The 22,306-nt window shown below is 47.0% G+C and overlaps 2 protein-coding genes across 2 annotated transcripts; one reads left to right on the top strand and one right to left on the bottom strand.

Moving 5' to 3' along the window:
- The first annotated feature begins 207 nt into the window (after positions 1-207).
- SCTR (secretin receptor) lies at positions 208-14,486 on the top strand. Its single transcript, XM_072341954.1, has 13 exons — positions 208-432; positions 2,913-3,039; positions 4,810-4,920; positions 7,775-7,878; positions 8,156-8,253; positions 8,983-9,115; positions 9,824-9,977; positions 10,069-10,129; positions 10,651-10,720; positions 12,421-12,512; positions 12,591-12,729; positions 12,908-12,949; positions 13,958-14,486. Exons 1-13 carry the CDS (start codon positions 208-210, stop codon positions 14,132-14,134), a joined length of 1,533 nt encoding a protein of 510 aa, XP_072198055.1. The 3' UTR covers positions 14,135-14,486.
- Positions 14,487-16,947: 2,461 nt separating this feature from the next.
- TMEM37 (transmembrane protein 37) lies at positions 16,948-19,996 on the bottom strand. Its single transcript, XM_072342044.1, has 2 exons — positions 19,849-19,996; positions 16,948-19,299 (listed from the first exon to the last, which is right to left on the bottom strand). The coding sequence occupies exons 1-2, from the start codon at positions 19,867-19,869 to the stop codon at positions 18,727-18,729; spliced, it is 594 nt and encodes a 197-aa protein (XP_072198145.1). The 5' UTR covers positions 19,870-19,996; the 3' UTR covers positions 16,948-18,726.
- Positions 19,997-22,306: the final 2,310 nt, after the last annotated feature.

Here is a 22,306-nt window from a genome sequence, read left to right as displayed (position 1 = left end):
GCAGCCCTGCTTAGTCCCTTATCATGGGAGTGTGAGGAATGATCGTTCCCCACCGACACCCGTCAATAGCAGTGAGTAAAAGCCAGGAAGGCAAGCAGACGATAGCAGGAACATGCCCCACAGAGGTGCTGTTATTCTTGGGACAGGAGGCTACTGTGGAGGAGGAGGAGAGCTTGGAGGGCGGATGGGGGGGTCCTGTCACTGCTGATGCTGGCTGGGGCTCTGCAGCTGAAGAGAAGCATTGGCTCAGGATGGTCAAAGCTGGGAAGGGAAGAAGCGAGGAGGGAAAAGGACAAAGTGAGGGGAGCTGAGAGCCAGGCTGAAGAGCACAGACAGCCCGGCGACCTCTGGCGAATGAGGGATGTGGGAAGTGGGCTGTGGCTGAACATGTGGACCATCTCGGTGATCATCTTCTGGATTTCAGCCGTTCTGGTAGGTGCTTGAAGCTATTTATTCCCAATTGCATGGAACTGTTTTGAATGAATAAATGCACCTCTATCCCATAAAGTCGTCACGTCTTTGCTTTAAAAGGTCTGTGTGTAAGCTGGGATTTATTTTCTTTTATTCTTGCTTCTGCTGCTTCCCACACTAATTGACAGTGTCCAGACAGCCAGATGTTGGCTGCCTCGGTTTCCCCAGCTGCACAAAGAGGACGGTGTTACTGCATTGGTAAGCTCAGGGAGGAATCTCCTCAGGGGAAATGCCCACCATTGCTAATGCCTCCCCTGACTGGGGCAGAAGGAATATAAAGTGATATCTGCCCCACACATGCTTTTTTCCTTTGGCTTTCCCCATTTTTCTGGGAATTGATGTGCAGATTGCTGCTGTGCTCCAGGCACCCAATACCATCAGAAAGACAGCTGAATGTGTAGTGTCATCTCTGAGTGCTGTTCAAGTGCTTTCCAATCTCGAAAAGCACAGAAAACTGAGGCTGAAATCTGTCCAGCCTGGTTATGAGAAGTTAGAAGACAAACCCTCTGTCTGTATAAAGAATCGCTGCTGCATTGGCAAAAATCACTCTTTGTCCCTGCAGGGGATCTGTCTTGCCCTCTGACAAAACGTGAGCTCTGCCCAGATGTTTTAATTGCACAGGGAATGCAGTCTGCATTGCTTTGATTGCGTTTCATACTAAAACATTGACTGTGCTGGTTTTCTTGCCATTTGGGTTTCTAATTTTTAGGTACCACCAAAAGTCTCTGTAACTAGATGTCTTTATTCAGGGTGCTGCCTGAGAGCATCTCCTTCTGCTTACTCTCCTTCCAGTCCTTCAGAATACAGATTTTGTTTACGGCATAAAGCCTGGCATCCTTTGTTCTCCCTTAAACCACTTGTGAAGCTTGGAACACTTATTTTCTAATTAAACTGTCTGGGAATTCAGCAGCTGCAAATATTCTTTGTATTAAATAGCGTTTAGATCCACTCCTTCACAGGTTAAGAAATGCACTTTGGGCATCGAGTTAGCACAGCTGTTTCTGCTCAGAACGGGTTTGAGATGATTTGATTTGACATGTCAAATTTTCTTTAAAGAAACAAGAAGTGTAGCTAACGTGATGGCTAACGTTTGTTTTACATGTGCTTATACTGTAACGAGCCTCCCGCACGCAGACCAAGCCAGTTCTGTTGATCCCTTTAAATGTTCAACACTAGTGTTGTTTTTTAACATATTTCTGAGGTAACTCCTGGGAATAATGCAACAGACGTCTGCTTTAGGTCTGAACAGTTCTTGTGTATGATGAAAACATTAATTACTTTGCTATTGGTAATCAAATGTTCAGCAACAGGGAGTGATAACTAATGTTTAAATGATCTGTCAGTGCTCAGAAATGATCAAATTCAGCCTTTAGCCAACAACAGAAGCAGCTAAATGCAATTACGTTTCCTTGGACGTGTTACTCCATTTGGATGTCCCTCCTTTTTAATCTTTAATAAAGAGATTTATTTTGGTTTTATTCATTTCATAGCTCACGAGGAGCTATGCAATTTGTCATAATGGGAACCTGGGTGTAACCAATGCTTTCATTGTTTAAAATGATGGAAACAGGCAAAAGTGGTGCAAGTAACTTTTCCTGTTCACTGGGGACCAAGCAGGTCTGTTACAAATGGGAATCAGGCTGACATGTTGTTGTGTGGGGGGGATTTGTTATCATTAAGCAAGGTGTAAAGACTGGGATCTCATCCTACCTTACAATGATTTTCAGTATATGCCATTTTAATGGCAGATTGCTGTTTTGTATGTTAATTTTGGCTCAGCTGCATGTAGCATAAACTGCACGTTCAATGACTATATCAGTATTGAGTTAAGACTCACGTTTTAACCCTTCCTTGTGAGGAAGGAGGCTGGGGAAGGAGACTGGTGAGAGAATGAGCTCAGGATGATTTACAATCAGTTTTCTTGCAAGAAATCTCAGTGAGGTGCTGCTGTTGGCTTGGCTCCCGAAGCTCTATGATCAGTAGCAGGGGAGCAGGCTTGGGTGGGCTGCAGCCAGTGGACATATTTGGGCTGGTTGTGCAAGTGAATGTCACCTAGGAAAATGAACAGTGAAGGTCTGTGGTTTAACACTGCCATAAGTGGGTGATTAAGTGCTCCAAGGGAGTCCAGCAGTGCCCTGGATGTTTCTGCAGTCCTTACGAGGAGCACCTTGCTCAGTAAGCACTCGCTTTGTTTAGCAGAGTAACAGATTCATTTCCCTCAATAACAATGTCAGCTAATGGGAGAAGGCAGGAACTGAGTCCGTACTTGGCTACTGCTATCAAAAAAAGAGCAGATTTAATTAAGAAAATTGACTGTATTTCAAGAAAATACTGCCCACAACCAATTGACAGCATCAAATGGAGAACAGGAGCACAAGAAGGCAATTCCTGCTAAGAAAGTTTTAAGAGGAAAAGTAATTCTGCTGCTTTTATATTTGCAGATCAGGGCTGTCCCTCCTGTCTGCGACCTCCTGAGTGTCTTGAGAAAGGAGGAAGAAAACTGTGCTGAGATTTTGTCCCTGGAGGCAAGGAACAGAACACCTGAAAATGATCTCCTCCTAAGCTCAGGTAAGGGTGGGTGAATGTGAAAGGTAGAAGCTGTTCTCCGGTCAGGTGGGTGGCTCACTACCCCCATGTTCCTCCAGTAGGAGGCACACAAGCAGTTATTTAAGCAACAGATGTTGTGTCTGGTTAGCCGTCACTGCTGGGGATGGGTTTGTGTCATCCATTACAGCCTGCAGGCTGAACTGATCCTGGATGAATTCTGTAGACCATGAGGTGGCAAGATCCTCATCAGCACGAGAGGTGACAGTGCTCCATGAGATGCGCTCTGTTTGGAGCAAGACTTGAGGCTTTTGCTTAGTTTCAAAGCCTTCCTCTCTAGCAGAGGGTGTTAAGACACATGAGAGCTTCACTGTAGCCTGGCCCACAAGCAGGACTCAAAGGGAAGACCTACTGCATATTTTTTAGCTTGCATTTTTTCTCTGTGTTGTCCATCCCTATGATCCATGCAGACTGATGGGTGTGAGCTCTGCCTTGGGGCACGATGATAGTGGAGTACTCAGAGGAGGATGGCAGATATTCCAGAATGCAGATCTGTCTCATTGCAAATAAGAGAGACTTAATCTAGTTTTCAGTTGTATCCAAATCTTAAACATCCCCCTCGGTATTTTAATACAGGAGACTGCTAGCCTCCGTGCCCCCTACCTTTATCCACACAGAAAGAAGCTAAATGAATAAGACTGTGTTAAATCTTTGAGAATGCGTGTCCAAGGGCCATCAAAATAGCTCTTTAAACTCAGTTGTGCAAAGGGGACCAAAAAGGGCACAGTGGTGTGAGTTCAGGGCTACCCATGTAGCATTGAGCTGGAAGTGGGCAGAGTGACTCAGCCCGTGTATGTCACCGTAGCTCTGCAAACATAACTTCTCTTGGCAGAGAAACTCCCCCAGAATAAACAAGGACAGGGTGCCCAGCTGCCCTCATGCAATGGTTTCTGAAGAGAAGCAGAGGAATTTCCTTCTGCTGGTCTTTATTCGATGAGGGTCTGTTACCTTGGTGAATGATAAAATAATGGTTTTATTCCAGGAAATAATGCTTTTAGTCTGCAGATTTCTTCATCCTTTAATGATCTGCATGGCTGAGTTCTGTGTGGAGATAATCCTGCAGGACTTTAGTCTGAAGAAGAAAAACAAAGCTCTGGGGATCTCATGCCTGTCCTCAGTGTACCACGCAGGGAAAGAGAGCGGCTTTGCCCGGTATCATTCTGAAGCTGTTTAAACTCTTTGTCACGTTGTGCCTCTTTGTGTTTACACAAGGATTATGCAAAGAAAACACCAGGCGGACTCAAAGTGGAAGCTTTAGAAAAGTCGAAATGTGAGCTAAATTTTTCACCTCTACTTTCCTTTATCTTTCCAGCACCATTCAATTGTTCCTAGACTGCTAGGACTGGGGGCTGAGGAGGGCCTGACGTAAATGGGGGCTGAGGAGGGCCTGACGTAAAGCTCAGCACAGCCCAGTTTGCTCTGTGTCTGGTTGCCAGAGATCAGAGCTGTCAAGGACCAGAATGGGATGCTGGGGTTGGTCTGTAGCCAGCAAGGCCTGCTCTGTCCCATCCAGTTCTCAGCAGCTCCCAGAAGGATTCTACCTCACCCAGCAGAACATCCCTATTCCTGTAGCTGCTTTTGTCCTTGGGTGATGGTGCACAGTGCTTCATTGCTGGGAGATGTAGCGTGGTGCTTCATTTTTGGGAGATGCTGCATGGTGTTTCATTGGTGTGAGATGTTGTACAGCGTCTCATTGCTGGGAGAAGTTCCATGATGTTTCACTGTTGTCTCCAGGCAGATGTGCAGGAATGTGGGATAACATGAGCTGCTGGCCTTCGTCTGCTGTCGGATACACTGTCAGTGCTCACTGCCCCAAATTCTTCCAGATGCTGACTGGGAAACAAGGTAACACCAAAAAGTACACTTTTTTTTCCTGAGTGGTGTTTGTTCAATGTGGGTGTTTACAGAGATGTCACCATCAGGTCTGAACTTAAAGAAGATTCTGTCCCTTTAAAGCTGGATGGCCGCTTAGCAGCTCCATTTTCATCACTAAGCTGGAGGTGAGAAAGCCTGGAGTTAAAGTAATAAGATGTTGCAAGAGTTTGTTTTTCTTAGCCAGACAAAGAAAAACGTAGGAAATAAATGCTATCATGTAAAGCAGCTTTTTCACTTAATTTCTTAATTTCTTAAGGGAACGGAGCTTTCTTAAATCAGTCTGACTTTCCATTTCAAATAACTCTTTGGCTGGTCTCAACCAAGCCTGAGCAGAATTTCACACAGCATGAAGCTCATGCAAGCTTTGGCAGAACCAGCCAGCCAGGTAGGGAGAAAGGACCCCTTTTGTGCCTTCCTCAAAAAGCAATCTGCTCTGGGGTTCACCTACTAGCTGTGACAGTCTCCATACAAGGAAGTGTACTGGTGTCCCAGTACAATACAGTAATCTAGAGCCATTAAGCAGTAGCTTCTGCCTGCTTTCTGCTCAATTCTACTTTGAGAAATGTCTGAGAAATGTGCTTCCATTTCTCTTTGTGAGTTAATGATTCAAACCAGGAGGAAAGCTCAGCTTTCTTTGGTTATAGAACGTGGATTAATGACATCCAGTGCTTACAAAAAAGCAGACATTGATTTTGTGGAAGGAGAAACAGGAGACAACATATTAAATTGTCTAATATGGTTTAGATATCTAGGAGAATAAACATTTAGTGCTCTTTAAATACAATCAGACACAAACTGTTTGCATCAAAAGAAATACCACGCTGCTTTCTGCACTCGCCAACAGCAGCTGCCCTCTGAATCCTATAATGTTCTATAAGGACAGAAGAAACACTATACAAAGTCACAGATTGCTGAGAAAATCATCTGTCGGGCACGTGCTCACAAATCTTCAGCCCAGTGATAAGGAGCCTTAAATACCTTCAGCTCAATTCATGCTGGTGCAGCCACTAGAGGGATCCGCTCCCTGCCTCTGCCTGAGCAGCCAGCATCGGCTCGGGAGGAAAACAGGAATTTGGACATCCAAAGGTCATAGCTACATGTCAAATGAGCATTGCATTATCTTGGAGACAGATAGGCTAACAGCTTTCAACTTTAGATGCCCTCCCGACTGAGAAGCTGAGAGCTGAGCCACTTCTGATAAGCACTAATCCAAGCAACAGTGTTCAAAACAGAACTACTCCAGACTGAGCAGTCCCAGCTTTCTCATATAAAAAGTTCTCCTGTCTCTCGGTCACCTTTGTGGCCCCACATTAGACAGAACTGTGGGGATAGATGTTTGGGAGAGCTCGTTCTCTTCCTTCTGTTGTTGCTGTACTGCAGCAGAGTATGGAAAACCTAGTTTGAAACACAATCCTGGCCCTTCCGGTGAGGCTAAGCTGGAACAAGATGTTCATAAAAGCATCAGATTAATAACGTGTTACTGACACACCCTGAGCTCTTCCCACACGGCGATCTGAGCACGTTTGCAGTGCTTTGCGGTTGTACAGAGGTGGATGCAAACCAAGCATGGGCACTCTCAGGTCACCAGGATTTGTTCAGAGGCAATAGGAGCCCCTGACTGTCCTGACAGCCCCAGCAGGGCTCCAAAAAGCATAAACCACTGTCAAACACTGCTGCGTGCGTATCTCTCTCTCTGTTCTCTGAACACTGCAGGGATGTTTTGCAGAAACCGGATGCCTCAGAGTCCCTGTGGCTAATTGCGTACACAAAAATAGACTTTTAAAGCATCTTCTGTCAAGGTTTCTACTAAGAAGGGCTGCTACTTTCAGGTTTTCATTCCCAACAGCAGTGAAACAGGGCACTGTAAAGGGTGCCTCCTACTGGACAGATGTATGCAATTAGGACAGCAGGCAGTGGTGCTATTTCTTTGTTATTTCTATTTCTCTTCAGCCTATAGGCTACACCTGCATGGTAGGGCCATTTTCTGCCAGACAGATTGCAAGATGTTCAGGTTAGGACTGCCTGCTTTCACAATTAGTGCAGGACACGAATGTGGGCACATTCAAACCGGTCCTGCTTAACCGTGTGCAACTTGGTGGCTCAAGCCTCATTTGACTTGGGAAGTTGGATGCCCAGATAGGTGAGAAAACTGCCCTCTGCAGACATCTGTCTGAAAGCGAGATGAATTTTCTTGCAAAAGCCTCTTTTTCTCCATGGACTGGGAAGTTCAGCCACAAAGGACTCAATGAACCTCAGTGTTTTGCTTTCAGAAGTCTAACTTCACTGAGTTAGCCTATCCTCTGATTTCCAATAAGCATAAGGTAATGCCTGGACCTCACTGTGGGAGCAAGCCTTTTATTTTCTATCTAAATCTCACCAATAAGAGCTGTGCCCATCTAACCTTCTGCATTCTTCTCAGACTGTGACAAAACATGATACAAATCTGAGTTGGGAACATCTGAGTAGTTTGTATGGAGTATGAATCCACGATTGAACAAGTCGTATGTTTGCTGATCTTGGAACACTGGCCAAGAAATACCAGATGTAGCGAACAGTATTATTTATGTTGCAATTAATAAAAACACATCCATCACAGTCATCCCTCAGTTGGCAAACAATATTATGACCCACACAAACACACTGGGCAAGTATCAACAGAATCAGCTCAGCTGCATTTCACCTCCAGCTATGCAGAGAGCACTGCCTGGGGAGAAAGTGTTCCATTGCTCTTGGAGCAACCCTACACATTGGTGACTGACTAACAAAGGTACAATTGGAAATGGTTACACCTGGTTTTGCCTTTTTTGTTGCTGTTAACATACAGGTTTCGTCTATCGAAACTGCACCAGCGAGGGTTGGTCCGATCCATATCCAAGACCAGATATTGCTTGTGGCTACAACGTCAATGACACAACAAACGAGGCGAGAGTGAGTCTGAGTACCTGTTTCTTTAGAGCCCTGGGGGAGGGATGTGATCAATCTGATAAATAGAGACTGAATAATGTAATTTACCCCAGGCAGCGTTGCTTGTATGGGTTTTCTTCAGCACAAATGTTTCTTCAAAGGCTTGCTGACATTAAAACTTCAGCAGCTGATTTTACAAGAAAATCTACTTGTTAAGAAAGGAGGGGCAGCCTTCTCTTGCTGCGGGCTGATTTCTAACAGATGATCAAAGGTGAAGATGAGAATATCTGTTCTCCTGCAGCGTTCCTATTTCATGACCCTGAAGACAATGTACACCATTGGGTACTGCACCTCCCTGGTGACGCTGACAATAGCCTTGGTGGTCCTGGCCTCTTTAAGGTGAGGAGAAGCATGACTGATTGGGTCTGATCAGGACCTCTGGTCATCTCAGCAAACACAAACGCTTCTGGTGTTTTTCACAGCAGATTAAACATTGTAAGTATAACATAAATCACATAAATCAGTGATAGGAATGAGCTGAGTTCTGTTTCCCAAAACACGTAAGAGATTTTCCTCATCTTATGTCCTCCTGTCTTCTCCAAAACGTAGCTGAACATAGTTTGCAAGCTGAAGTTTGCATCACCTCCGTGCTGAGATTTTGCCATGATGTCATTGTCTCTGGGGCAGGCTCCCTTTCCTCCTGCTGTTCTTTTCCTCACTTGAGACTAAAACTTTGCTCTAAGCACTGTTGTATTGACTTCTGGGAAAGCACTGCATGTTTACAGCAGTGACCTGACAGAGAGCTTATCTTAATGTGTCTTTATAACCTGGAATTTGCACTTTAGTCCTTATTCAGTGACCAGTATGCTAGACCAAGCATATTGGCATGAAGTTCTAGTTCTTCTGGCAATGTTTGCCTTTTTTTAGTACCTGAGTGGAGCAGATGTAACTTTAGTTTTCAAAGGCCTTCTTTAGGGTGTCCTTCTTTGGAAATGCACAAATCTTCCTTCCAGAGACAAGAAAAAACCCCAGTGTTTTGTCAGCTCAGCAATAAAAAACAGATACGCTTTGTCTAGGAATGTTATTTCCTAGGAATGTTACTTCACAGGAGTTCTCTCATTGTTACAGGAGACTTCGCTGTACAAGGAACTACATCCACATGCACCTCTTCACATCGTTCATTTTGCGTGCCTCATCAAATTTCATCAAAGATAATGTTCTGTTTTCCTCTGAAGACACAAACTACTGTGAGGCATACACGGTAACCCCCTGCCTTCCTGCTTGCTCCATGCTTCAGCTTCCAAGCAGGATCCCATCTGTAGTTAGCATGCAGGGAAGGAAATCTCTGTCCTAGCTTTCTGTTTATCATACTGGGGGAGGTATGAGGATGAAAAAGGAGCCCAGGCTGGAGCAAACACGCAAACTCAGGTGTGCTTCCTCATGGCTGCAGATAACCATTTGCAGGTATCTACGAGCCCACCAAGTGTTGGAGCAGAGGACATCCAGGTTGCTCAGAAGCAGGTGTCTGCATTCATCTGCTGGACAGCAGTGACTAGTGTCCACAGAAGGCACCCAGAGTTCAATACATGGACACAGAGGCACCTTAACGTGGGTTCCACGGTCCATGAACATGGGATACACCACCAGGGTGGAGATTCCTACATGGCTCATAGATCCTGGTAAATGGTACTCAGAGGGAAAATAGGAGAACACATTAAATGCTGCTGACTTGCACTGCAGTTTGAGAGCTGGTAGTAAGATGTAAGTTTGCAGCTTTGGGATCTGGAAAAGACCCACATAAGTTAAAGTTCCCACATAAGGAAACATGTTTTTCCTCTTCTTTTAAGTGACAACAAAATATCCTGAAGGTATTTGGGATCAGAGTCCTGGAAAACAAGTTCAGTGCTTTAAACTCTCTTGAAAACAGATACGAATGACAGCAAAATTTAATTACCCTCTGTTTCCTCAGGTTGGCTGTAAGCTTACCATGGTCTTCTTTCAGTACTGCATCATGTCTAACTACAGCTGGCTCCTCGTGGAGGGACTGTACCTCCACTCTCTCCTGGTCATTTCCTTCTTCTCCGAAAGGAAGTTCCTTTGGTGGTTCATCGCCCTCGGATGGGGTAATGGTTCCCTTTTTTGTAAGAATAATTGTCAGTCCATTGTGCCTTTGGGATGGATTTGTGGAGCAGTAACTGGCTTTTTCAATTGCAGGTGCCCCAACCGTCTTTGTTGCTGCATGGGCGACTGCGAGACAGCTCAGTGAAAATGTGGGGTAAGCTGCTTGGAAAGGGCCAAGTTGTGCCAACTGATGTGGGGATTTCCTGCTCATTCACCACCAATGGCAGCCAAGCAAATCAGTTGCCACTTAATTGTGGTGCATGACTGGGTCCAAGCACAGGGGGAGAGGAAAAGTCCATCTGAGCAAGCTGAGAGGGAGCTTCAAATTTTATTTGAGCATTTCTAGGGGCGGGAGATGACTTCCAAGTATGAATTCATCGTGTGAAGTGTTAAACACCTGCGCTTGATCAGTGAAGCTTTGTTCTTTTCCCCCTCACAAAGTTTTGAAGCAGGTAAAACATCCTGCTTCAAGGGCAGGATACACTTCTTGTCCAGTGCAGCAGATGGATAGTTTTCTGCTTTCCCCAAAATGTTGCACCAGATAATTGGGGACAGAAAATTCACATTGCAGAAGAGGGAGTAGGGACCTACCTCAAGTGCAATACAGACTAAATCCCTTTGAAAACACACCCAGTGTTCTGATAGCTGAATGCACCTTCTCTTCTATTTTCGCAGGTGTTGGGATGTTAACACGAATGCCAATACCTGGTGGATCATCAGAGGCCCCATAGTTGCATCTATTTTTGTAAGTCTTTCCTGGAACGAGCGCATTCAAAGTGTATTTTCAAATCCTGTCAAGTTAGACATCATCTACTCGACATAATTTAGAAGTGCGTTAATGAACCAGTCTTAGACATGTGCCCAAACTGGTGTGACACATGAATTACTGCTTAAGCAACTACACAGCAGGGATTAGTCAGTAACCAATGCCCTAAAGCTAAGTTGCAAGGGAACGCTAGATCGTCCTCCCAAGAAGCAAGAGCCTGAAGATCAGGTTTCCACATCCTGTTGATTTCATATGAACTTGGCTGGCTTGTGGAAGCTTGTTTTGGACTGTTTCAAGGAAGGAGGAGAAACAGAGATGCTGTACATTTCAGTACAATGGCCTTTGTGTCTCCTGGTCACTGCCCCTCTTAGCAAAGCCAAAAACAACTTGCCTTACACGACCATTAACTTTTGTTTTGGGCAATGAAAGCAGCTCACAGGTCTCACACACCATCGGTCAGTAGGCTGCAATTAAACTGTTAAGGCATTACTCACTGAAACGAGATACAGGCATTGAAAGTCAGTGCGAACTTGCTGGGTGAAAGGCAGAGCTGATGTAAAGAACACTTTGGCACAAATAATACTTTACATCTATGGTGTGAGCATTTGCTGATGCTCACCTTTGTAGCTTCCAGGAGGCCCTGGAACTGCTGCTTGGAGATAGTTGTTCTCCCAAGTGTAGTGCACTGGGGGTCTGCAATGATTCATCTGAAGCTACAGTAGAGGAAGGTGAGAGCTGCTAGACTAGCAGCCTTCTGGCACTCCAAGCCAGAACGCAGGGCTTTGCTGAGGTTTCCATGTTGCCATCAGGCTCCACTTTGTTTTCAAAACACAAACTGCAACACTTGCACACTCGAAGTGGTGGGTTCAAGCCCGTGCTCATTTACCACTAAGCAGTCCCTTCACCCCCACAAAAGCTGCGGAGCACACAGGGATCAGCTTTGCATTTGCTCTTCCTAATGACTGCAAGGTGAAACCCCATTCCTCGTTCAACTCTTGGAGTTCACCCCCATCCCCTTGAAGCCCTGATCTGCCTCGGGCGGAGCCGTCTGCACGCTCCTGCCTGCTCAGCTAGCAGAGGCTTTTCTCAAGCCCATAAGCCACATAGGCAAACAAACAGCCAGTCCTTGAGAATTCAGATCTAATCTCTTTATTCCTCTCTCAGCACACGGTCCTTAGCAGTTCAAAGGGCAGAAAATCAACACTGATAAGCTCCTTTGTGCTCCCTGACTAACATGCATTGCTGCGCTGCTCACTGGCAATTCCTTCCAGCGGGAATCCTCCCATTCCCAGCAGATTTTAATCAGTAAAAAGCCTACAAGGCTGACATCGGACCTTCTGGGTTAAAAAAAACAACCAACCAAAGAACAACAACCACCACCCTCAACTGAATCCTCAGGCCTGAACCCCCACTGTATTTCCCTACCTTTCCTTCATGGCCACAGATAACCAACGCTGGGGAATCCCCAAGAGACCAGGGAGGCTGGGACAGGGATGGAGACACTGACAGCTGCTAACCTACAGGCCATCCCTAGCCCCTCCATTCCCCCTGCTCAACCACAACACACCCAGTGGCTCTGCTTGAGGCCTGGCAGCTGCACTTGTAGTCATGGGGCATTATCATTTGCTTGACTTTCTTAATAATATATTTTTTTAATTTTTATTTTTTCCTCTCTCCAGGTTAATTTCATTCTCTTTATTGACATTTTAAGGATCCTGATGAGGAAGCTCAGCTCACCTGAAGGACGGAGCAGTGATTTCAACCAGTACAAGTAAGTCCTGCACACTGTGACTTCCTGGGCTCCTCCTGCCCCTTCTACACCAGCTTTCCCCTTTGTTTCTGCTCTCAGGAGGCTTGCCAAGTCAACACTTCTCCTCATCCCACTCTTCGGGGTTCACTACATCATCTTTGCTTTCTTCCCCGAAGACGCCAGTAGCGGCACGATGGAAATCCAGCTGTTTTTTGAGTTGGCTCTTGGATCGTTCCAGGTAATATTTGACATGCTACTCTTTTTAAGGCAATAAGATGAGCACCACGTAGCTGTGCGCAGAACAGAGCCCTAATGGCAATAACAAGCTGCCCGATTTCCTTTCAGATATCTCCTCCAGATTTAAAAGCTGAAAGTGCAGTATTAATTCTGTGACCACAGTTCTTTTTATCTTTCAGGGTTTTGTCGTGGCTGTACTTTATTGTTTTCTTAACGGCGAGGTGAGTTCTGTATAGATAACATTCTTTTCTGTTGCTCAAGAACATCTCATGAATTAATAAGGATAGGTTACACATTTTATCTGGGGATTTTCTTCCTGGATACTTAACATCACCCCTGAAATGCCTCCCAGACCTGGCAAACCTAGGTCATTGTATGCCAGATGCAGACTTCACCGCTTAACTATTGAAGCCCTTTCTTAACTCAGATGGCGTTGTTAGCATCTGGTAGTGGAGGATGTGAGTACCACCCCACACACTGTCACACTGAAAATCAGAGCCCAATCCTCACATATGATGTCATCATCTGTCATACCATGTATTTCCTCTGCTTGATCATTGGGAGGGAGTTTAGAAAAAGCTGTATCAGGTCTTGATTTATTAGGACTCTCATAAGGCAAAGCTTTTGGAAGGAGACTGTTGCCTTTGTAGTCGTATAATTCTTTGCTCCGGAATTATCACTGCTGGTAGGGGCAGGGGGAGATGCTGCCTAGACCTGGGAGATTCCAGGGTTATTAGAGGGGAACTGAAAAACCAAACTGTTAGTGTTTAGAAGGTCAGAAGGAAAAGTCTCTCTGAAAGGAACGAGGGCTTAGAAATGCTTTGAATGGCACTTTAACAGGGCTTCAGAAAAAGTGGTTTAGAAAAGAAAACCTGCACTTATTTTTTTTTTACCCTTAGCGTCAAAATGTCCTGCTTTGTAAATACAACAAAAATCCTTGACAAATCCAAACCAGACACTTAGCTAAGGCCAGCCAGTCTCAGTAAACAGCTTCACCAATAACTGAACAGAAAAACAGGTTGACATAAAAATTGCGTAGTTGCAGCAGCACTATCTCCAGAAGTGACAAGATACAGGCCCTACCCTCATCCCTTACATGGGGCTTAAATAAACAAAGCCAGACCTTGGCAAAGGTGACAGTCTCTCCCTTTCCTGTTATACTGCTCTCCTCCATGCAGGGCTCCAAGATAAGCCAGCCAAGCTGAGCATTTTGTGATCTTTCTACCTAGGTTCAGCTGGAAGTTCAGAGAAAATGGAGGCAGTGGCACTTAAGCAAACACCTGCGCCAGCAGCTCAGCACCTCAGCAAGTAATGGAGGAAGTGGTGTAACTCAAGTGATGCAGGTGACCAAGGCAAGCCCACCACAGGACAGGAAAGCAATTCCCCAAAGGTCAAGTGTGCTTTAACATTGCACTCTTAAGGGATGCCTCCATGCTCAGATACACATGGTTCAATCTCACGGACTGTGCTGGGAGCCTTGTGTATGTATCCCACAGCTGGACTTGGCTGTAGACCAGCTCTTCTTGAAGCACATCTGTTCATCTATATGCTGCGTAGCACTGGTGTTGTTTTACAAGGCAAAGTGGGCCAAAACACTATTCTCTTCCTCGGGTTTCTGACCACAGTCATTTACATTTCTGTCCACACTGATATTTTTAAGTTGCTGTTTGTACCTCAATTGTAGCTCCTTGTTTTCTGTGTGGCTCCCTCCCAATGCTAGGCCAGGCTGGTGGGTTTCAGAAGTTTTGTCTTCTGATGTTGAAGCTAGAAGGATATTCAGCTTTGCAAGAAATTAGTTACAACCCATCCTTTGCTAAAGCCCTTGGGTTTGATATGCAAATTCAATTCATGCTTAGAATTTACCAGGGTTCCAGTCCCTTCAGTTGTGGAGGACAATAATGGACACAGCAAATACAAACCATGGTCAAGCTTTTGCTTCAGCTGTGTCTATGCATGCATTGCTTGGGTATGCTCCAGCGATGGCAAAGTTTTCTTCCTTTGTCCCTTCTAACAATGTTGAGCTTGAAAATAGCAGTGGTCCCATTTGTGGGTTTTTTTGTACAGCTTTGTACAGTGTGATGAACTGCACTAATGACAGATGAGTGGTAACAGTCTTAATTTGTACCATGGTGGGGGTCAGTGTAATGCTATAATGTGATGGAAAGCACAGCCATAATAGTGGGGTGACAGTCTTAGGTTATAGCCAATGAGGATGAGCCCAAATGCAGCAGCTGCAAAAATAAAGGAAGAAAAATCTGCTTACCTTTGGAAGGCCTCCAGCAGGCAGGGATCTACAGCAGAACACCCTTCCCTCCACTGCCAACCCTTAAATGTAGTCTGAAAAGGGGTGCATGCATCCTGGCTCCACCCTGGTCACTCAAATCTGGTTCCACCTGGCTCCACTCTGGTCACTCAGTGCATTGCTTGCACCTGAGCTCCCCTGGGTTGGCCTTGCCTTCCTATCAGGTGCTCAATCACCACTTCAAGCTGTGACTTAGCATTTCTGCTACAATGGGTCAGCAGTTGGACTGGGTGATTTTAGAGGTCTCTTCCAGAGTCCATGATTCTACAAACAGGAAAGAAAAGAGGTACTGATCTATGGCACCCACCTCTGAGATGCCTACACATAGATGAAGAGTAACAGGAAAGTAAATCTCAGTGAGCAATGCAAAAACCAAGAGATAAAAACCACCCGTTTGGGTTCAGAGCACAAAGACTCCAGCTTCAGTGCCCTGAAATTACCAACACAATGGCTGAGCATGAACTCCATATTCAGCATTCACCAGTTTTCCCCTTCTCAATACTTATCCTCCATAATCAGTGCACAGAAGGCATTTGTTATCAGCCTGCCCTCTTTCAGACAAGCAGCTTAACATCCTCCTAGGATGCTGGTGCAAAACCCGTGACAACCTGTTGGTACTCACTCCAAGCCACCCAAGAAGCCCTGCAGCTCTGCAGACAGCAGCTCCTTCAGCCCTAAGATCAGTGCAGTGAAACGTGAGGCTGAATTTAAGAGGAAGTGGCTGAGATGATTTTTTTTTTCTCCCAGCGCAACAACGAGGAAGTTCTCAACAAAACCATCAGAAGCAAAATAAAAAGAAGCAGTGCTGCTTTGCAGTGAGTTGCACAATGTTTTGCTGAGCACCAAGGGAGCTGCAGCCAACTGTTTCAGAAGAGGGGTTGTGCCAGTTCAAACAGGTTGGAGCCCTGGCTGGAAAACAAGTGAAACCAAATGAAGGAGACGGGTTAGAAGGGCCTCTACCTGCTCAGCACTGGGAAAGAAAACTCAAGTAATGGGCAGCAACTTTCCTGTAATGTGTTCCCCACAGTCACAAAGCCAAGCAATGCTCAGCCTGCAAATCAGGCATCCCTCAAAGCACAGCCCACAATGCTGATGTGGGCTGAAAATGAAAGTGGTATTAGCAGTCGAGGATACATTCATTCCTAGCTGGTATGGCCTAGACCATTATTTTTTTGTTCTTATCCGCTAGCAATGGTTTGTGCACAAGTTTCCAACTAAAACTGGAAACACGGCAAGTCAGAACAGCTCATTAACAGGAGGCGGTGTTCATTGCCTTGCTTTTAAGAGATACTAAACCTTATGAGACAGACCGACGGCCTCTCCCATCAGGACAGCACCAGGTGATAATTAACTTGCTTGAGATTACATAAAGCAATGCAGTGGTGATGCTGGAAACTTACCTTCCTTGCATTTAGCTAAACCTATTAGCCTTAAATAAAACCTATGTAAATACGTCTGTACTCAGACACCACTTCTGCAGGCCAAATGAGCACAGCTGGAGAAAGGAGGAGGATGCTCCAGACACAGGGTGCGGTGTGGGAAAAGGGAAACGGAGGACACAGGAAAGAGCTCTTTAGCTGGTAAACATACCCCATGCAGCAGGAAATCATTCAGGCCTGCGAGGTTATCTCTGTTTCCCACAAACACGGCTGACCTCCCCTTGTTTCACAACACAAGCAAGCAGGCTGCGTGGGTTGGTGTTTGGGATGGAGGGGAATGGAAAGGGGTGTTCAGTGGCTGTGCAGCCACATCTCCTTCTGGGGAGCTCAGCAAAGCCTTAGGCTGATACGTTTCCTATCCAGCTGGGTAAACACGCAGAGCTGAGCCTGGGGGCTACATTAGCCCTGCTCACCCCCAGCCCCTTAAACCTGCATTCCAACCTCTAACTATAAAGAGGGAATGATGATTCCATTATTTCAAAGGCATTTATTAAACAACATTCAGGAATATTGCTCGGCGCTTCCACAGGCTTTGGAAAATGAACAGTCACGTTCACCCTGCATTGGTAAGTCAAGCAGTACAATACAAAACCAGTCAGAAAAAAAAGGCTTTCCCTTGAGGACTCCTACCCCCAACAAAAGAGCTCTTCTGCAGCGAGCAGAGGGCATCCTCAAATCACTCTCAATTGCAAAAAGTCTTGCAAGAACATAAAGGCTAATTGTCATCTGCCTTCCCCGCCCTGCACACTGCACCCTTACCCAGGGCTAGGGCTGCAGGCAGCGTCCCACAAGTAGCTCAGTTCCAATAGCAAATGCCACCAGGAAGGCATTCAGTGACGGCACACCCAGGTTTTTGAGCAAGGGGGGGATTGTCCTGCCCACAGCAGGCACCCAGAACTGGTGCACAGGGCCTTCAGGCATTCAGCCATCCCATAACAGCAAGGGGCAGCCATCTGGGACCAGACCTTACAGACTTCAGGGCAGGAATCCTGGTCAAACCCCAAGGCTTAGGGCTGTTTCCTAACAGTTCCAACTTGAAGCTGCTCACTTGTGTCTCTCATGGCCTTCCTGCTGTAGTGCTTTTATCTCAGGTGAAAAATTGGGTTTGATTGCATGGGAATTGAGAATCTTGCTCAATAACTATCAAACTACAGAGATGAAACACATAGAATCACTTGTCCCAGAATGAAATACAAGCTGTTCTAGCAGCAGATACAAAAGTCATTCAACCAGAAGCCCTCAAATACTCTGAGATAAATGTGCTCAGGGTCAACAGCAGTGTACGTGGGAAGGGCTGTCTGCATTTGGGACAAACAACTGACGAGGTCTTTCGCTGAGGTCTTCATCAGACACTATGCAGAACTTCAAAGCTGCAGAGGTTTCAGAGGTTAACTGGGGCACTGGCAGAGAGTGACCAACCTCCATGGACTTCCACCAGCTGCAGCAGGTCAAGAGCTTCTCCCATCAGCTCTTCCTCCTGGGTTTGTTCTGACCAGGAGGACCTACAGTTCCCTCTACCCAGTAGAAACATAACAGGAGACTCACCTAGAGGATGAGCTCATTGCACATTGACTCTGATGACTGAAACATCCCAGCCAAGTGGTGTGTGACAGCACAATGCCTGCCCAGCCAGGGTGCCCACCCAACCATGTTCCTCTTGTCACAGGGGGATGGAAAAGAACCCAGGATGAGTAAAGTCCCATCACAGCAAACTATATAAGGGGCTGTGGGGTGGCCACTGATCTACAGAGAACGGGACAGATGGAGGGAACACAACAGCAGGACACAACACGGGATCAGACTGAGGTCTGCATGCCTTCTCTTTCACAAAGGAAAAGAAGGAGTAGGACCCAGCAGAGATTTTCAGTAAGCTGTGCCAGTACACACAGCCAGGCACAGGTAACCCATCCCTGAGATATAACAAAGCCATGAGGTACACTGGAATTGGATCACATGTGGGCTCCAGAGTGTGGGGAAAAGCCTGGCAATACCAAACCACAGCAGCACAAGCTGGGTAAGGCCCAGGGCTGAGCCTGCTGGTGTAGGCTGCAGCCTACTGCCCCTCGGCATGCTCAGTGGAGGTCTCCTCCTATGCTCACCCTTCCAGAGAGCCACATGCAGCCAGCCGTAGTCTGTGCCTACCATGCTGCTCATGCAACCTAAGGCACCGTGTCCTTTTCAAACTTCATTAGGCTCCCTTTTCTTCCAGTCTAATTGTCAAATCTGATTGCGCAAAGGCAGAGCACACCCTTTGCACCTAGATCTTCCCTGCCCCATTCCAGGGGCGCGTTATGCTGTTGATGTGGAGCCCGCTGATCCCGTTGAGGAAGAAGAGGAAGGCAGCAATGAACTCACACCAGTACGTCAGTGTGAAGCCCGTGAAGGTGAGATGATCCTTCATGAGGATCAGGAAGCTCAGAACCCCTGTGGCTGACAGTAGAAACGAGCCGAGGATAAGCACCGAGCCCATGGACCACTTCTTTCTTGAGCTGGCATCTTCGCAGACTTGGGAGACCATCAGGAGCTCCAGGCCGAAGATAGCCACAGCCACGGCGGAGGACACCATGCTGCGGATGAGGATCATGCCCACGTTGAGCCCCTCCACGTGAGCCAGGCGCAGGTCGGTGACACACCGTGGGGCACTGTCATTGCCGATGGCACAGAAGTGCCACAGCCCAAAGAGCTCTCCCTTCGCCAAGAGCCAGCGGCCGTCACAGACAGAGATGGATGAGAGGACCACAGCGATGGCCACGCACAGGATGATCAGGCTCCGGATGAAGGTTTCAAAGAAGGCTTTCTGGGGCCTCCTGTGTGCCAGCAGCCTCTGTGCCTGAAGGGGAAGAAGGGAAGGAGCAAAGTGGGAGTTATGAGAGCTGCATTAAGTGGAAATGAGGCCAGATGGATGAGGTTGGGGGATTCATAGGAACAATGCCAGTGGTTGAAGCACTGCAGGCTGGCCACACCATGCCACAAAGCAGTGATGGGTTGTGCCCAAGGCATAAGAAGGTGGGGTTGCCCTTTAGGCTCCCTGGCATCACCAGGGGTGCTTGCATAGCAGGGCCCAGCTCTGCATGCCTTATCCCACACTGAGCTGCCTCCTGGCAGGACTAGGGGAGCAGAGAGCCCCCGGGAGGGCAGGTGATGGCTGGGAGCCGTCAGCTCTAAGCTTGGCTCTGCACCCCCGGGTTTGAGGCTCTGCTCTTGCACGCTGCTCATCGAATCCCACCAAGGGATTTGGGAACCTCAAGCAGCCCCACCAACAGAAGCAGCACCGAAACCGGGGAGCACGCAGAGGTCCGCCCGGAGTAAGAGCCTGCCGTCGGGGCAACGAGTGCTGCACCCTGCCGGTCCCGCCCGCCTTCCCCCCGCCCAGCCCTACCTGCGCCCCTATGGCCGTCATGCTGCCCGCACCGCTCGCCTCCAAGTCGCTGGGCCGGGCTGCGGCCGCGGCTCTTTATGGCCCCCGGGGCGGTGGGCTGCCCGCCCGCTCCGCCACGCCCGCGGGGCCGGGGCGCCCTCCGGGCCCTCCCGCGGCTGAGTCAGCGCGGCAGCGGCGGGCGGAGCTCAGCTGAGCGCTCCGGGACCGCAGCTCCGGGCTGTGCCCCGCGTCCCCGCTCGTAGAGCTGCCCCTGCACCGCACGCAACTTATGGCTGTGCTCGCTCTTATCGGATCCCGGTGCACTCCTTGTTACCTATCTCCACCTGTGCTGTCAGCAAAAAGGCTCTGCTTGTAAAGTTTTATGCCCTGGCTCTCTCTTATTTGTGGTTTGCTATCTTGTGATGAATTACCGATCCCTTTCTGCAGCCTGCTCCACCACCGATGGGTGTAGGAGTGACTGCACGCTCCAGGTCCTTGGCAGAGCAAGCCAGCCATCCTGTGCTAATGGTGTCGGCTGGACACAGGCAATAAGTGTCTCTCACTGCCAGGATTTGGCTTGGACTGTTTCCTGGAGCATTATTTCTTGTATTTTTCTTCTAGAGAAAAGCATTCTGAAAAACAAGTTTACGTTGGGTTTTGCAGTTCACATTGGAATGATAATTCTGACCTTTTTCTTCCTCTTGTCCTACAAAAGCAGTTTCTCTTCCAAGCCTTACACACGATTGCATTATGTTTCTGTCAAACACTGCTTTGGGATTTTCCTCTTCTGCAACACACGGTGGATTTGTGCAGGGTCTGCTGTTAAAGTTTCCTCTGTGGCCTTGTGTTCTGTGCCAGTTTTTGCTTCCTGAGCTTGTTTCCAAGCAAAGCTGATGCTTTCTGTGTCCCTTTCATTTCAGGTTCACCGTGAGCGTGCTATTTGTTATACAAGTTAAGCAGTATTTTCCCAGCTGTACTGAGACTTGCTGCTGTATTTCCAGCTTTGGAGTTCTAGATTTAACAAGGCTTTCCGGGGATCGGAATCTCACACAGGCTGTGCTGTCTCATAAGGCCTGATTTATAGGAGGTCCATCCTGGAGCCTGGAGTTGGACTCACAGACCCCCTCTGAGCTGGGACGCTGCATGCTTTACTGCATGAAATGGACAAACCTTGCTTGCACACACGAGGGTGCACATAAATGCAGGCTGCAGCCAGGCAGAACGTAGCCACACTCAGTGGCAAACACCCCACATGACTGATGCTTCTGTACCACAGGCTCAGTCCTGCAAAACACTTGGACCCCTAATTAACAAAATAATTAAGCATAGATCTGACTTTAACACTTGTGTTTTCCTAATGGCTTCAGCCATCTATTTTGTGATAAGAGGTGCATCCTGCTGAGCAAGGGCACATCAGGGAGCAGCAGCGGGAAGGCGCACGTGAATGAACACGTGCATCATCTTTGCAGAAGGAGGAACTTACAGCAGCTAGTTTGGAAACCAAAATGCTCCATTGCACGTGTGGGTCCTTGAGCAGACACAGCATTACGTGCTGTGCTGGTTTAGCAGGGAAAAGGACAGGCTGGGGGTGGCGTCCGTGCAAACACAAAGTCAGTTTCAAGTCCTGCCTTTAATTTGGTTTCCCCCAAATACGAACTGCAAACCAGAAAGAAACTTGCAATGCAATTAACACCGGGATGTAATTCGTCCTTTTGGATTCGCTCTTTGCAGAAGTTGCCAAAAGGAGGACGCGGATAATAGTGGTGTGTTAATTAGTTACCAGCAGCGTCTCTCCTCGTTGTGGGGCCGGAGATTCCTGCTGGTAGAGATGTGGGATTTATCAACCTGCCGGAACCGCGCATCTTTCTCATGCAGAAGAACAAATTTCCCCTTGGAACAAAGGGAACCGATTCTGCTTTCTGCCTTTTCCAGATAAAACATCAGGGCTGCTCAAAAGACAAGACTGTGGGAAAGCATCTCAGGACGATCGCTTTGGAAAGCTCTGCGTGAAAAGCGTTTTACAACAACAAGAGATCTATACCTAAAGAGGGAAAAGAAGAAATTGATAGTTTTGCTTGCGGAGATGTTAACTGCATCACAACTGTATGGCAAACAACCTTTAAAACACTTGCAATGTATTTTTGTTTCAGCTGTGTTAATTCACTCGCGTTTGGGACAGAGCCAGTTTCATTATTCTGTTTATAAAGTCCCATTTCTCCATTGTTTGAGTGGGTATTTCACATCCTCTCCCCGGAGAGAAAATTTTCAGGGAAACGTGTTCATAAGTAATGGAAATTACCAGAGCTCATTGTAAAACATGGGAATAGCTTCATCTGGCTCCGTCAGCTTAATGACTCGAACACCAAAGAGCTTTATCCAGCTTTTCTCCTGCAGAAGCACAAAGAACATACACTGCAGCTCAAAGTTACTTCTAAGTCCATTGAAAAGAAAGATCCTTTCCTATTACGTCTTCATAACT

Source organism: Excalfactoria chinensis, chromosome 7 (assembly GCF_039878825.1).
Source record: "Excalfactoria chinensis isolate bCotChi1 chromosome 7, bCotChi1.hap2, whole genome shotgun sequence".
Classification (NCBI taxonomy): domain Eukaryota; kingdom Metazoa; phylum Chordata; class Aves; order Galliformes; family Phasianidae; genus Excalfactoria; species Excalfactoria chinensis.
The sequence above is the reverse complement of the archived record's forward strand: the minus strand, read 5'-3'. Positions and strand labels throughout refer to the sequence as shown.